Source organism: Acomys russatus, chromosome 2 (genome assembly GCF_903995435.1).
Source record: "Acomys russatus chromosome 2, mAcoRus1.1, whole genome shotgun sequence".
Lineage (NCBI taxonomy): Eukaryota > Metazoa > Chordata > Mammalia > Rodentia > Muridae > Acomys > Acomys russatus.
This window is the reverse complement of record NC_067138.1, coordinates 56,941,312-56,958,291: the sequence shown is the minus strand read 5'-3', so window position 1 is coordinate 56,958,291 and position 16,980 is coordinate 56,941,312. Positions and strand designations below refer to the sequence as shown.

Genomic DNA, 16,980 nt, shown 5'->3' with positions numbered 1-16,980 from the left:
GGAGCATCCATGTTGGTCACTACCACCACAGCAAGTGGCCACAGGCAAAGGGGACAGGGAGTCCAGTGTCAGCTACCTAATTTACCCATTTTGATTCAGAAGGTGCTGGAGCCTGGAGAAGAGTGACCCATGTGAGATCCTGAAGATGGTGAGGGATGGAACTTGGGGCTGAACCTTGTCTTCTCTGCTGCGCAGCAGAGTAATAGTCTTGTCTTTCTTTGTCCACAAACCCTTTTATCCTGGCAACAAAAATAGGATAGTTGGGCCCTGGGTGTGGACTCTTCACAAGGGTAGCGGCCATCTTCCCCTGCCTCAGCCTCCTCTCTAACTGCCTGAGGCGATGTGTAATCTGGGCCCTGACCACCCTCTGCTTTGAAGAATTTACTGAATCAGCTTAAGCTGTCCTTTATGTGTGATCATGACACTGCGAGTTGGTAGAGACCAAGTGGCCTAAAGCGTCTACAGTGTTTACACTCTGTCCCTTCACAGAACATGCCGCTCCTAGCCCACTAACAGCCCTTCCTGCAAAGCTGTGCATAAGGAGGTGGCCCTATCGTCACTGACTTCATTTCTTTGTCCCCCTAGCAGCCCTGCATTACCCAGCATTCCCTCTCTCTGCTTCTAAGTGTTCTTAGGGGTCCAGATGAGTTGCAGGCTTCCTGTCAGCACCTGGAACACAAGGCACTTTTCTTAGTGAGGTCATTCGTCATGGTAGCCATCCAGCCTTTTGGCCTTCGGACACAAATCCCTATCACAAGATTCTTAGGAAGCACACAGAGCCACACATAGACCGATGGCTTTAATATTACTTTGCAGTTTCCAGTGGTGCAGAATGCAGCTGCAATTGTGTTTCAAGGAGAAGCTGAGTGGGGCTGGCTGTCCCTGCAGCTTGGTGCCACTCCTGGGCCGGTGTGTGGCCTCAGTGGACACTCCATAGTGGTGAGGCCCTGATGCCACTTCTAGTTGCCCTGTAGTGTCCACAGTGTTACAGTTCCACGTGCAGGACTTTCCCTTAAGTCAGAAGCCCCCGGGCTATGCTCAGCAGTTTTTGAGCCTTGTCATTACTGTATTATTGCTGGATCCCTAAGGAAAATAACTCCCCAAAGCAACAAACAAAACACTGGTTTACCTGGCACTGTGGTCTACTAAAAGGCACAAGAAGAGTGTGTTTTAACATCTTACTGGCTCCCATGGTGTTAAAAACAGGATCCTGTGGGACTCCAAGGTTAGGTTTCTGTGTAATCACTTGTGTCATTTGGCCAGGATCTCCTAATTCCTTACCATTGGGAGGTTGTGCACTGCTGTCCTTCAGAGGCTTCAGTTGTAGGTGAGAGAGAGCTCTGTGTAATCTGATTTATCTCATGAGTGACCAGGCAGTCACTTGGTATCTATAAGCAGTGCCAGAAATTCACCCGGTGCTGTTGATCTCACATAAGCTGTTTGTCCACTGTGGTATAGGAAGGTGTTTTCATGTGGCTGTTAAGTTCTCATCCATCATGGAGTTGGCATTCAATAAAGAATGATTCTGACTGCAGTGAGTTCACCCCAGGTGTTCACAGAGTTCACTCAGGAATATGGCTGAGCCTGGGCTGCTGGGTTTGAGACTTGAAATTTCACCATTGCCTTTTCCTCCTCCTTTCTCTTACCTGCCAGAAGGAATCCTGTGTCTCTCTGACTCTTAGAAGAGTCTGTAGCTTGTCTTTCATTTTTTTTTTTTGGGTAGGTGGGGTGGGGTGATCCTGGAATCAATTTGGCAACTTTAATCTTGAGGTTAAAGTTTCAAGTGAGATTGAAAAATCATGATTATCTGTTCTTTTTACTGAGTTGCTACAATCCAATCTAATAAAGTGTTTCATAGCTCTTCTAAACTAAGTGGGACGAGTGCTCTGTGTTGATGCATTCCATGTTGTAAATGCACCTAAACAACAAAGTGTGGTCACCAAGGGGACTCCCAGGCTGTTAACTGCCATGGTCATGCTATCTGCAGCAAGATAGGCCAGTTTAAGGGCTTCTTCACTTTTAAATAATTACCAGATTTAACTTCTGTGACTAAAAAACTTCACATTAACCATACTTTATAAAAGGTCCAACTACAGTCACTAGTTAACCTAAACCTTAGTGCACAAAGAACTGAACCACAAGAGTCCACGCCAGTGTTTGTTTGATGGTCTCCATTGGGGAACACAGATGATCAGCAGAACATGTCCAGTTCACAGGCGTGGCTTCCCTTTGCACCCTAGACACCGCTGCGGCACTTGGGAATAATAGGCCCCGTCAGGTCTGCGAGCCTCCTCTTCCTCACTGCAAAGGAATAAGAGATGTGAGCCAGCTGTCCCTACCAGTCCACATGGTCAGAATCTGCTTTTCACACACAGTAACAAGAAGGCTGTAAAGTCTGTCCCTGGTTGCTAGTGAGGTCTGTGGTATGGTGGACACAGCCTCACATCTCTTCTAAGTGGCTGACCAGACTGTCCTCTCTTCCCTCCCTTCCATTCACCCTCCCTCCTTCCCTCCCTCTGTCTCTCTCTCTCTCTCTCCTCTGTCTGTCTCTGTGTCTCTGACACACACACAACACACACACACGTGCGCGCGCACGCTTCAGGACATGGATAGAGAGGGAAGTATGAGCCAGGAGGTTGCAGACAGGAGATACAAGCCCAGCGAATGGCTGGGGCCGAAGGGACCCCTTTTGTGTACTGGCAGATAAAGACTAACAAGCAAGGTGTATTCACTTCAGAAGAACACAAGGTCAGGGAAGGCCTTCGAGGGAGATTACAGTCAAAGGGCCTGCTGCTGTGGCGTGCGGTGGTGGTGCATGCCTTTAATGCCAGCACTTGGACCAAGGGAAGTCACTCACCATAAAAGTTCTAGCAAGTGGCTTGGAATAGGAGCCAGGTCTCAAACTCAACGCACTTGTTACTTTCTTTAACAAATATCCCTTGCTCACCATGGCAACAGCCACAGGCTCCCTTGCTTATTGGCAGAGCTGGAGGAGATCTCCAAGCAACAGGACCTACCTCCATCCATTGCCTGAGCTCCCTCCACTACTTGTGGCCAGATGGATCTTTCTACCATGTCTAGTGCAGCGCTTGCTCTGCTCACTTATGTAAGTCAGTATTTGCCTGGTGCTGTGTGCCATGCTATCCTTCAACCAAGATGAAGGTACAGCATGTCACAGGCCAAAAGTGGATAAACAGTAACCTTGACAGAGGATTACGGATGTCCTGGCAGACCTCTGAGATATGAGAGGCATGTGGGTGAAGTGGCCCAGTCTTCCTAGGATGGGCAAGAAGTAGGTCAATTAAGTTGTAAAGGAAGAAGGGGTACAGAATGGTAAAATAGGAAAGCCTGTTTGTAAATAAGCCTGTTGGTGGGTCACTTCTGAGGCCACTCAGACTTCCAGAATGAGTGCTTAGCCTAACAAGAAGATGGCTTGTCGGGATGTCATGAGGATCTCCTCTCCTCCCCTCCCTTCCTCCCTCCCCCCCTCCCTCCCTCCCTCCCTCTCCCTCCCCCCCTCCCTCCCTCCCTCCCTCCCTCCCTCCCTCCCTCCCTCCCTCCCTCCCTCCCTCTCTCTCTCTCTCTCTCTCTCTCTCTCGATGTAGAACACAAGGCTTTGGAAAGAGGCTTCTGTTCAAACCTGGGTTCTGCCAGTGGGTGACTTCCTGCCACAGACTGCATTGTTATTAAAAGGTGGGGATAATAATAGCAGGCAGTGGCTGGTCGAATGGCATAAGTTAGTGATATAGGGGTGTTTAGTACAGAGCCTGGTGCCTCAAAGTGTGTACCATGTCTGTTGAGGAACATGGAGGCTGAGCCTGGCAATGGGCGCTGGCAAGGCATCTAAGCTGTGAGTGGAGGGACCAGCTTTGGGAAGTGCCCATCTGAAGGAGCTGGAAGTCAAGGAAGCGGCAGGGGAATGTGGCAGAGATGACTGGCTAGCAGGAGTTGGGGCAGCATCCCGGAGGTACCCAGATGTCTACAGGGAGAGCTGTAGGCAAAGTAACCCCTGCCCAGGCTAAGAAGAGAAACTAATGTGGGATCCAGTAGGTCCACAGTTAGGCATTATTATTATTACCCCAAAGATCCAAAGTCAGTGTGTCACCGAAGTGTCACAGCACTACTCACAGCTGCCAAGGTAAGGAATCGAAAATATGGGATCTATGCACAACACTGTCTGATCTTAAAGAACACCAAACTCTGCCATCTGCCACAGTGAGGATACCATGCCAGGTCAAACAGTCGGATGCAGAAAAACATCCTCTGATGTCTCAGGAATCTGAGGAAATCCAGCAACAGAAGCACCCAGCAGAATAGTGGGTACAGAAGTTGAATGGGGAGAGAGGAGCCATGAGAGGGGTCAAAGGCCAAAACCCCAGGAAGAATCAGGGAGGTTTTTGTTTCCTATGAGACCCTCACACAATATGGTAAGTAGTTACAAACAAGGTATTGAACATTTGAAAATTGAAAGTACATCTCAACAGATTTTACCACAGAAAAAAGTTGAGGCCGATCTGCTTACCAACGTGATATAATTGTTCTGCTTTTTAATCTTGAATTAGAACACGCACCTCATAAATACATGCAATTATAACCTGCTAGTTTATTGTTAAAAATTAAAAGCTGCTTTGAGGTTTGCTCTGTTTGAAGTGCTGGTTAGAAAGGCGTTGAGAACGTGATGAAGGGAGGATGTTCTGCTTGTAAATACGCTGCTCTTCGCACATTTCCCTCCACTGCTGCCTAACTTAACTGCCGTGCCTCAGAATTGGTTAGTGTGCTGGTGTCGGGCTCAGCGGACCTGCGAGCCACCCTGAGCCTGGCCTGGGCTATAAATAGCATGGAGACAAGAGTCATCTGAGCTCAAGGTGGAAAAGGTGGAAAAGACCAAAAGATGCAACCAATAGGCCTTATACAGGCAGTGGCTCAGGGCCCCCAAGGCAGAACCCACCTGCAGGCCTACATAGTGCAGCGACCCTAGCCATGGACATGGGAGGGGCCTGCTTTACCACAGCATGGCAGCAAGAGGGAGCCACCAAGCTGGAAGGATGGTAGGCATTTTTCTTTTGCAGGAAGAAGCCAATGGTTAGAATCCAAAGTTGTTCTCATAATGAAAGTCAGCAAATGTGTACACATTTGGTTTTCAAACTGGAAGTCATATATCAGTACCTGGCACTGTTGAGTGTGGCCCGTGTCACTGAGATGATCCTCCTGAGAGAAACATCAAGGGGGCAGCTACACATAGGCCCCTGGGGTTCCCTGAGGCAACTGTCATCATTTCATCTTGGCATCCCTGGTCAACAAACTGCCATGGTTCCTACTTCCCACCTGCCTTCATGTCCCACGTCCCAGTTCATCACTGAAGGAAGCCAATGCAGGACCTCAAGCTAAGAACCTGGAGGCAGGAAGTAAAGCAGAGACCAGAGAACACTGACTCCCCCTGGCTTGCTGCCCCTGGCTTGCTTAGCTTCCTTTCCTATACAACCCAGGACCACCTGCCCAGAGTGGTGTGGCCTTCAGTGGCCCCTCTCACATTAATCAGTAATAAAGAGAATGCCCCCACAGGCTTGCCTGGAGGCCAGTCTGACAGAGGTAATTCCTTGGTTGACCTTCCCTCTTGCCAGACAACTTTAGCTTGTGTCAAGTTGACACTAAAACTAAAAAGTACAACCACCCTGTAGGCCAGGGCCCCTATTAAGGCTTGTACCCAGTCCTTCCTTAGAGCTCCTGCAAGGTCACCTAGGTCACTTGACCTTCTCTGTCAGCCTCTCTCTCCCTTTCAAGGCTGGCCAAAGATACTCCTCACCTGGACGCTTTGTTCCACTGGCTTCTGTTCTCATAAATCACTTCCTTGTGTTATTTGGACAGAGCTTGCGGGCATTCTTGAATTTTTAAGCATGCCTTTGAGTCTGTTTCCCCTAAAAGGAGGCACGGCTTCCTACATCCAAGAACTACCCTTTCTATTATGCCAGCTCACCCAGCGCAGCCTGGTCACACCAAGGTTTCTCAGAAAAGTGACTAACAATGGTTGTGACCCAAAACATGGTCCCCTACCTCCCCAGGCATTCGTCTCATGTGGGAAAGTGGATGTTGAGCTTGCAATCCTGTGAGCTCTAGCTTTGAACCTCCCACAGTGGCCTTCAGGAACCCTTGTGATGGGAGTCGGGTCTGTAGCCTGGAATCCGAGTCTCAAAACTTGTCTGTCTCATCCAGAAAGATTCTGCTACACCCCTCAGCACCCCTGACTGTCATCTGTCTGCGATTCCAGGGAAGATGAGCCAGGTTAGCTGTGAGATGGTGGGTGTGATGCTTAAGCTATGCCTAGGGGAAGTCTTGGGGTTTTTAAGTGCTGGTCCATGCCCAGATCACAGCTGGGCCTGCAATACTCTGATAGCTGGCCTCATCCAATGGTTCCGTTGAACTATCTCATCTGTGCTATGGTAAGAATTTTGCATATTATTTATGTTTGATCTCATCTTGTTTCAAATAATGGTACCTTGGATAAGCCAAGACAGAGGCTCATTTTTCTCTATAAAAAAGGCCTGTGAGGTGAGCAATGAACAAACAGCCCTCAGGCTATGCTATGCTTAGGAGCAGGAGCCCGAGTCCCCAGGAGCCCAGGTCCCCAGCACCCTGACTCCAGCACTCTAGCTGATGGGTCCTGAAGTTGAAGGACATGATTGGAAGTGTGTGTTAGCCTGAGTTCCATGGCGCCGTCTGTGAGCGTCTGCCTTTTGTATGGGCACGCTCAACTTGATCGTCCATGGGCACCTGAGAGCCTCCAGTCATTACCTGACTCTATGCTTCAGGGTTTGGCTCTTTGCATTTTGCAGAAGGTTATAGGGAACCCTGTGTAGACACGGTGAGGATTTGATGAAAACCTTGTTTGTCTTGGCTTTATGACTCTCAGGGTAAATGCCACGATCAATCGAGTTAACAGTATAGACCCGCTGCAAGCCTTGGTTTTCATTCTGACTCTCCTACAGGCTCGTCAGTCGCACTGTCTTCATTTCACACCATCGTCTGTCCTCCTTAGCATCGTCAGGAACATGTAATGAGCACCCACACCAGGACTCGTGAATGTTCAGCAAGTGGGCGTGCGTAGATGATTGGCGTCGCCTTTCATTCTGTTGACAACTACATGTATTTGGTGTAGCTCATCATCAAGAGAAACTCTTTTCTCTTTCTCTTTGGAAAAAGGAGTCAAAGGATGCCTTCATCAGGGGCTAGGGAATGTAACTTGCTTTTACATTTTAATTTATTATTAGTGGGGTGTGTGTGCGCATATGCATGTGCGTGTGCGTGTGTGTGTGTGTGTGCGCGCGCGCGTGTGTGCGTGTAGGTCAAAGGTCAACTTTGTAGGTTCTAGGGATTGAACTCAGTTCCCCAAAGCTTGTTCACTGAGCACTTTTACTCACTGAGCTGTCGTTCTGGTCCTGCCTTTTCTATGAACCACACATTTCTAACTTCTCCGTGGGAGCCATGTGGAATCTCCTGGGCTGTGGCTTTTGGTGATGGTGTTGGCCGAGAGCTTTGCGATTTTGAACGGAAAATCAGTGTGACCTAGAGAAGGGTCTTCTGAAGATCAGACCAGGATAAACCTGTGCACCCCCAAATTTCATTTCCTCCATCGACATGCTGAGGTAAGCTCTGGGCCTAGCCTATGCCGAGCTGGGCTGGGGGAGGTGGGGCATTCTCCCTAGGTCCTGAAGGCAGGCAGCTCACAGAGTAGGGGAGATACGCATAAACACAGAACAAGATATGATGCCCCTGAAAGTCAGGAGTTTGATCCTATAAACCTCTCCTGTAGAGAGAGAGAGAGAGAGAGAGAGAGAGTGTGTGTGTGTGTGTGTGTGTGTGTGTGTGTGTGTGTGTGTTGGGGCAGCTGTGTTATAGGATTTTCCCTGACATATCCTGCAGATCGTGTGGAGGAGTGGGAAGATGAACAGGCAGCATACAGACGTGTACTCACCAAGGTCATTGTTGCTCATCATGGCATTGGATGCGCGCAGCCGGGGCCCCTGCTGGGTAAAGTGGTAGCCAAACTTGAGTAGCGTTGTATTTTTCTCCAACATGTTCACAATCTCCATTTCTACTTTGTTGCCCAAGGGCTGGCTCTTTGGTAAAGAAAAAAAAAAAAGACCAATAATTACACATTTGCTTTATACAAACTGCCTCTCCACATGGAAGCCCTGAGTGTAATGGGGGATGTGTTACCTGCTCTCTAAGAGTGACACAGTGCAGAGACACTCACATAGAAGGCTAGTGTTATACAGCATGCTTAAAGATGGAAAGTCTCCCAAATCAGGAAAATGCCACTGTGGCTGCTTTTAGCAGCATTGTTTTAGAGGCCCTGGCCAAGGCAATTCAGTAAGAAAAGAAAGACATCTAAACTAAAAAGGAGGGTGTATATTAAGGTCATAGAACATTGGACCTAGAGAATCCTAAGACAGCCTCCACCCCTGACCACCACATACACACACTACTGCTGACTGGTTTGGCAAGCTTATAGAAAATAAGAATAAACAAAAGCCCTCTGCATCTCACTGTAGGGGTAAGCACCTAAAACAGCCCCTTTATAATTATGTCAAAAAGAACAAAAAACATAGGAATATGTTGATAAAAAAGAAGACATTGAAAACTACAAGACAGCATTGAATGCCATAAAAAACAAACAAACAAACAAAAAACCTATGATGTGTAAAATCAACAGCCCATGGTCACAGGCCAGAAATCTGTTACTGCTCGTGAGGCAATGCCACCAAACTGATTTGTGACATCAATGGGATCCTTGTCAAAATTTCAACTTTCCTTCCCCCTCACCCCCCAGAAATGGATGAAGTGATCTAAAAATCACATGTCTTAGAATAGTCAAAACAATGTTAGAGGGCTCAAATTCTCTGATTTCAAAGTGACTCCAAAGCTATGGTAGCTTAGACACTGTGGTGCTGGTGTGAGGCAGGCATGATGTGGAACGGAGCAGAGGGAGTCCAGCCCGCACACCTGTTCAGACTGCTTTACAAAGGGACACCAAGAAAACTCAATGAAGCCATTGGTGACACACGCAAAAGGATGAACTTAGACCCTTGACCCGCGTCATACATGTTCACACAGGGCGGAGGAGGTGGCTCAGTGGGTAAGAGTGCGTGCTGAACAGGCGCAGGGGCCCGAACGCAGATCCCCAGCACCCGTGTAAATGGCCAGTCATAACCACCTGTTTCTGTAACCCCAGCACTGGGTGGTGGGTGGAGACAGGAGGATCACTCCTGTCTCAAAGGAATAAAGCAGAGAGTGGTAGAGAAGGACACCCAAAGGCGGCCTCTGGCCTGTGGATCAAAGACCCAGCGGTAAGAACTATAATACGCTTAAGACAAACACAGGTGCCATTGTGACCTTGGCAACGGTTCTTTAAGTATGACACCCATAGCACAATCAACAGAAGGTGAAAATAAATGAACTTGATTTCATCAACATGTAAATTGTTTATGCTTATAGAATCAAGGAAGTGTCCATCCACACTCGTGCAAGCAACTCTGAGTAAGCCCAATGGGTTAGCCGGGGGTGGTGGTGTACACCTTTAATCCCAGCACTCAGGAAGGCAGAGGTAGGAGGATCACTGTGAGTTCAAGGCCAGCTTGGTCTACAGAGCTAGTCCAGGACAGCTAAGGGTACAACAGAGAAACCCCGTCTTCAAAAATAAATAAAACCAGTAGGTCACACTGATGTAAAGGCCACACACAGCAGGGAGCATGCTCGGAGCCCCAGTGCTGAGGGGCAGACACAGCAAGATCCTGAATGGTCACTTTAGCCAAAGTGATGTCACCAGATTCAGTGGAAAACCCTGTCTCAAAAGATAGAGAGCAACAGAGAGACCAGTGATGTTGACCTCTGGGTCTATGCATGCATGCACGGACAGATGCACTTTCATACACACATGCACACACACACACATCTCACACACATGGGGGGTGGAGAAGATAATATGGAATAGAAAAAAGTTGTAAATCTAGAGCGTATCTGATAAGGACTTGTATCCAGAATATATAAAGAAGATGCAAATAAATAAATTAGAAGTGGACAAAGTATTTGAATAGAAATTCCTTAAAGAAGATGTACGAGTGCCTAGAGAGATGGTTCAGTGGTTAAGAGCACTGGTTGCTCTTCCAGAGGACTTGGGCATGGTTCTCAGCACCTACAAGGTAGATCATAACTGGGGATCCAGTGCCCTCTGGCCTTTATGGGTACCAGGTATGCATATGTGCATTCGTATGTATACATTGAGAGTTCAGCAATGCTCATGTCCAGGGAGGGAGGAGACCCCTTGTCTTTGGAAGCATCTAAGTAGAAAGTAGCTGCCTCTTTCTCAAGTCTTCCTCAGCATCGTTAGTAGGGAAGGCTAGGGCTCCATGACCTCTAAAACCTCATGGGGCTGTGGGATATGACCCTAAGAATAGCTTGCTTGGGTGGCATAAAAAGACCAGGAGAGTGACCTCAGACCCTGACCATGGGTGAAAGGCAATAAGAAGTCCCCAGGGAGAGGGCTGGCTGGGCTGCCAGGGCTGTGCTGGCAGAGTTTGGGCAGTAAAGAACTCTGGCCTCCTTTCAGATTTACTGGAGGATTAACTAAATCACTTGTGGATAAATATAATGTCATTTTAAATACTCAAATGATTGGATGGAGAGAAATGAACAGTATTCCTTCATACCACCCTGTTCCCATCACCCCTGCCCCACCATCCACAGATGTACCTCACCCCCTGACACCATCCACAGATGTACCTCACCGCCCCCCCCCCCCATGGCCAGTGGCTGTGCTTCTGGTCATAAGATACAGGGCAGAAATAGAGAGGGCTAGGTTGTCTGTTGCTCTTTTCCCTTTGAATAGATTCATATTTATTTTCTGAAACTTCGTGTTCCATTCACTGCTCTGTAGAGGCCTTCCCAAGCTAGTACGAGAGAAGCTCCACCTTGTTTTGTAAATGCTTCTTGGGCTGCCCCTGATGTGCTGCAGCGCAGACAGCTGTCTGTGTCCACACTCTCACCACAAGTGGCAGTACAGCAGACTTTGTAGGGAAGAGAGACTTGTCTACAGTCTGCTACGGTTGTTGAGAGAGGGACATACTTTGAATTGGCGTTGTGGCATAACGGCAGGCACACCTTGGACACCATGTAGTAGCTCATGTCCTCACGTGCTCACAGTGACTGGGGGCTTTGAACCTGATGAACATATGACAAACACACACACACACAAAAAATGCCAGGCATGGTGGTGTACGCCTTTAATCCCAGTTCTTGGGAGGCAGAGGCAGGCAGATTGCTGTGAGTTCAAGGCTAGCCTGGTCCACAAAGCAAGTCTAGGACAGCCAAGGCTACACAGAGAAGCCCTGTTCGGGGAGAGGGGGAAGAAAAGCCTTTCTTACCAAAGTGCTACAAGACAGAATAATACAGGGGACACTTACGATGGTGATTTAAAGTAGCAGAGAGAACTGGAAAGGGATAACCAAGGCTCACTATATTTTGGAGAAAAAAGTCACGTGATAATGCTCGTCCCAGAAGCCTTAAGTCGCCAAATAAAGAGCCTCTAAGGCCATACATGAAGTACTCCCTCTTGAGTTTTTGTTCTGGGTGTCTCAGAGCCGCCCTCAAAACAATAGAGGCTGGTGGTATTGCTCTCAATTGCCCACCAGAACCTGACGGTAAGACTCTATTGCTGAAGACGCTACACGGTTTGGTCACAGGCCATGGAGAAATCAAATCGGTACTGACCAGGGACACTCTTGCTGGCCAGCTTTCACAGGACCTGAAAGTGCCATGAAGGCTGCAGAAGGGCAGGGAGTCAGCAACCATCTTATGAGCTGTGAATCCCGGGGACCATGATAATGACGATCCTGGCGAGGCACAAATACTGCGGGTAGCCAACTGCCTTCTGGTCAGATTTAAGGCCCACTCTACAGGAGGAAATGCGTGTCTGGGGCTGGAAGTCTGGCTAAGAGCCCATGGTTGGTGAGCTCCCAGAACCCAAGGGTGAACCTACTGTTCTGCCAAATGGCCAGGCACAGTACTGTACTGCCCCTCTAAGCTTGTATCTCTCTATCAGTATTAGTACAGCTTTCATGCCTCATCAGAGAAGTCTCTTTGCGCACCTGATGGTGGCTAAGGCAGAAACTCAGAACCATTCAAAGTACAGAGAACAAGTGTCATCGGAGTGCTCAGCCACAAGTGGACATCTACATCACGCCCAAGGCTCAAGGGCTAGCAAGGACGAGGGAGCTGAAAGACTAAGAGCCAGAGGCTAGGGAGGGCCAGACGCAGCAGGACCACTGCACGCATGAGCTCACAGCAGCCATGGCTGCCTGTGCAAGATCAAGCCAGTAGGCATGCTAGCATGGAGGAGGAGGACTCACAAGCTCCCACCCCTAGCTGAGGAGCTGTTGACAGCTGATGTCTGAAGGGGGAGTAAGTTCCCTTTAAGGGTGGTGTTCTGGGTAGGTAGAGCACCCTCCAGTGGTTGGCCCCATATGCATGAGTTTATGTGCAGCACAAACTGGGTTCAATAGGATGTATTATGTATGTGTGCATATATGTATGCATATATGCATGTATGTACATATGTGTATATGTTTATGTGCATATATATTTTTTGAGACAGGGTCCTACTAGGTTACGCTTTATTTTTTTTTTTAATGGGGTGGGTAGGGGGCTAGAGCATGAATCTGGGAGGAGTTAGGTGTGCATATGTTCAAAATGTATTATATGAAATTACCAAAGAATTAGTAAAAATAGGCCTGAAAAATTATTTGCTATGCTTCCTTCAAAAGGTAGACCCTTGCATGCCTCCTCGTGGGTGTGTGGTGTGCCTACTGACTCACTTCTAAAGTGTCAGAATAGGCTTAGTCCAGATTCCAAAGTTGAGCCATCAAAGACAGTTGGGAATTTCTTCTTTGCCTTGAATTGCATGCTCCGGGGGAAGTTAGTTAGCCAGATCAGCTGCCCTGGATTCCTGCCTCTTGGAAACTGAGCAAATTTGTTGAGTGTTGGTTTATCCCAGAGCTCTAAGGCTAAGCTCTGGGGCCATTTGTTATATTGCTATAGATAACAGACGCACTCCCAGACAGTGTTAAATTAGAGAACAACCAGACACAAGTAAATTAACTTGGAAAAACAACATGAAGGTGTAATCCATTTCCTATGGCTTCTGTTCAAAACACCAAGCGGTCTCCCTCTCACGTGTAGTGGAGGGGAAAGAGGGAACTGTAATTGATATGCCCAGATGGTGAACACATCCTCACTGGGAGGGGTTGTGTTTCCAGGTCCTCTCCGACCCACCCGAGGAACACCTTGCCGTAGGAAGGCAAGGGGAGAATCAGGAAAGCAGGGAAGCAGCGTAGTGCTGGCGGGTGTCACGGTTTGGGATAGGCTCTTAAAGCACCCTGTGTTCGAGCCTGCTTCATGGCTGGGTAGGGTTCCTCCTCTCCAGCATGCAGCCAGGATGCTCACATTCCAACCCAGCTCTGTCTTAGACAATGTCCCCACTTCCTCTCAGGTCCTCAGTTTCCCCCCACCTGTAAAAGAAAGCTGGGGAGATACCCCCAGTGCTTTTTGGCCCAGCCCAAGGCCCCCCCTGAGGCTGCTCCCCACCCTTGCTGGGTGTTGGGCAGCTTCAGGCAGAAGCAGAACATTGCCTGGAGATAAGGGGAAGCAGTGAGTAAACAAACCGCCTCAGACTCCATGTCACCCGGGGTAGAACACCGGCCCGGAGTCCCTTTCTTTGGCCGTAAAAGGAGAAAGAAGGAAAGTCTCTCAACACAGGTTACAATTCCAAGGACTGAGGCAAACACTCTGGCCTTCACAGACCTCCGTGACAAACCAAGGAGGAGGAATAAATCAGTGCCACTTGTCACCTCCTCCTAGTCCCTCCCTCTTACCCAGGCCACCATGAGAAGACAACTGTTTGTCCAGGCCTCCTGGGACACACTGCAGCACATGCATGGGCCTCTGACCAGAAGCCATCTTCATCCATTCTGCCCTTCCGCCACTTAGGTAGGAGTGCCACCCCAGGGCCGGAAATCTTGCTTGTAGCTCCTGTTGGCCTCCTTAGCTCTCTCTTTACTCCTGACCCTTCCAGTCCAGGCAGGGGCCATCTTGCCAGAGCAGAGGTTGGCAAAGGCCCTTTGTCTTTTAATCCCTAGAAGCTTCTTCTGGGCCCTCCAAGTCCTGCCTGGATGGGCTCCAAGCTCTCACTAGATTTCACTCTATATTCTTTTGTCCCTTTTGAGACACTTACCACTCTCTGGGTTTATTCCAATACTGTCCTCTCCCTGACCTATTCCTGACTATGGTTGCTCCCTCCACTGGACCTCACCCATCCCACCTCCACATCCTCGTAGCTTGCAGGCACATCTGGTCATTTCTGTACCTGTCTCTCCTTCTACCCAGTGTGACTTTCTATAAGGCTCAACTGGAGCCTCATTTTCACAGAGGCCAGCATGGCCAGGGGGATGGATTGGGAGAGAAAGGCCAGGCAAGGCTCACAAAACCACAGCCATTTCAAGAACCCCACAGGCACTGTGTGTGGGCTTTAGAGTTATACAGACCGGAGTGAGGAGTAAGGTCACTTACGGTGCAACCTTAGGCAGGTTACACAGCACACTTGGCAGTTACAGTCCACTTACAGGGTGAGCACTGAATGGGCCCAGGGACACAAAGCAGTCAGTGTCCATCTGGGTGAGATGCCCAGACAACCTGCATAGCATTTCTAAAAGTCACCAATGAGTCAGATTGGTAATTCCCTTAGGAGGAGAGAAGCTAATTGTCCTGATTTGTAAGGGGAAACTGAGGCTGGGGCAGTAAATGTTTTTACACTAGGGTATTTGGCGAGGGTGAAGGCAATGGTCAGCACAAGCTCTCTCTTGGGTGATGGGGCAAAGATGGCACATAGCTGAAACAGGGAAGGTAGGCACCTTGATGCCCAGTGAACCAGACATCTTTGGCTAATGGTTTGGCCTGGGAGTCAGGTTTCCGTGGATGCTGTGTAGGCCCTGACTCCTTCCTGGCCAGGACAGAAGTCTCATGACTAGCCACACTGAGAGGGGGGCAGGTGGTGCTAATGCAGGCTGTGATCCATCCATCTGCTCTGCCTTTCGCACCTGCAGGGGATTGGAGTCAGCAATGGCCCAAGGACAAGGCAGAGATGGGCAGGGTCAATGTAGCATCAAGGCTACCAGCATATATGAGATGTCCAGTCCAAAGCCGCAGCAGGGAGAGAGAGGGGGAAAGGCTTACATGCAGTGTCTACCACTTCCCACAGTGGCAGGACTATTCTCCTACTCGCCAGGGCTAAGGGCTATTCAAGGCCCACCAAGTACATTGCTAAGGTGCAGTCAGGCAGACATGTGCACATTGCCCTTTATGCTGGTCCAGGAGGAGGTTTTTCCTAGTTGGGGAATGGGCAGGGTGAACACAGGATGCTCCAGAAGTCGATGACAGGGGAGCAGAGACAGGAGTAGGAGCAAGCCGGGAAGTTTCCAAAAGCCATGACTAGGATGAGGCAGCCCAAGGTCCCGAGACCTGTGGAGGCTGGTGATGCCTAGTTCTGAGTGGGATGGGGCTACAAGCCCGTGATTGTTGGGATTAATCTGTTGTGCATCTTAGATTTATGTTCTAAGCACTTTCTGTCTGTCTGCCACATCTTACAATAAGAAAGTTACTAGGGGTCTTGCTTTGGCACAACCATTTCACAGCGTCTCCTTCCAATCTTCTCTCCACTCATGCATATACAACCATTCAGCCAAATTTTCCATGCAAAGAAAATCCCTGAAGTTCCTCATTTGTAAAGAAGATAAGTGTCTCAGGCTTGGAAGCAACGTGTAGTCGTGGGTAGAGTGGGCTTTGGAGTTGGGAGATGCGGATTCACATCTTGCCTCCTGAGTGCCAAGTCACCCTCTCTTGGCTCCTTTCATCAGAGACTGACCACACCCACACCCCACAGGGTAGTGATGGGAGGATCAGAGATGATGGGCACATCATAGCAGTGAGCCGCCTAGCAAACACCCAGGCTGCTGCTACCCACAGCTCTGGTTATTAACTCTTTCTCAGACAACCAAGACCAAAAGAGTTACCTCAGAAGAAATGACTAAAGCACAGAACTCAGAGAGGCAGGAGCCCAGCAGGCTGAAGAGCAGCCCATGGGCGGGCATTGACTGCCCTGCGTAGGGAAAGACATGAGCAGACCGCTGCCTCACTCACCTGGTTATCAATCTTCAGTTCCACCAGAGAAGTGTTGTGTGGGAGCGCTTCCACCAGGCGCAGGACCCCAGCTCCAGAAATGAAGTTGGATTCCACGTTCAGTGTCTTTAACACCTTGTTCACTTTCAGCATTTCAGCAAGAGCCTGGACCACAGGAGAAAAGCGGGACCTGTGAGCTACCCTGGGCGAGGGTTGAGCATTGATCCACAAACACCAAGTGGCCCGGGCCATCTTCCGGTACTACCTCCCCAAGCACGGCTCTGCCTCTGCTCTCCTGAAACCTGCCGTGCCTCCCTAACATCCTTGCAGGAGAATGCTCACCTGCACGCACTCGGAGCTGGACCCGCTTCTCCTCCCGTGCAGCCTTGGCTCTCTGGGCGTACTGCACATGCTCAGTGCCTCCCCATGCCTTAGCCTTTCTCTGCTTCATTGGACCACTTGGAAAGTTCTGTTTTACTTGGCTAAGCCTCGTTCATCCTTCAAGGCCATTCTCAATGCTCCAGCTACCCAGGGCATGCTCTCTGGAATCTCACAGAACTTATTCTCATATATGTTCAGGTATGTGTGTGCATGTTCATGTATGTGCAGGCATGTGTATGCATTCGTATTCATGTGTGTGCATGTGCATGTGGAGGTCAGAAGACAACTTCAATGTCATCTTCATACGTGCCATCCACCTCCCTTGAGACAGTCTCTTATTTGACCCGGAGCTCATCGATCAGTCTAGATTGGCTGGTG

At 49.1% G+C, this 16,980-nt stretch overlaps 1 protein-coding gene across 1 annotated transcript in view; it reads right to left on the bottom strand.

Annotated features, from left to right (window-relative positions):
• Positions 1-1,403: 1,403 nt before the first annotated feature.
• Positions 1,404-16,980, bottom strand: part of Tmod1 (tropomodulin 1) — a 51,180-nt gene continuing 35,603 nt past the window's right edge. The window contains exons 7-9 of the mRNA XM_051161608.1: positions 16,243-16,386; positions 7,970-8,114; positions 1,404-2,301 (exon numbers count right to left, since the gene is read on the bottom strand). Of these exons, the coding sequence (XP_051017565.1) occupies positions 2,237-2,301; positions 7,970-8,114; positions 16,243-16,386 (354 nt within the window). The 3' untranslated portion in view covers positions 1,404-2,236. The remainder of the gene's footprint in view (positions 2,302-7,969; positions 8,115-16,242; positions 16,387-16,980) is intronic.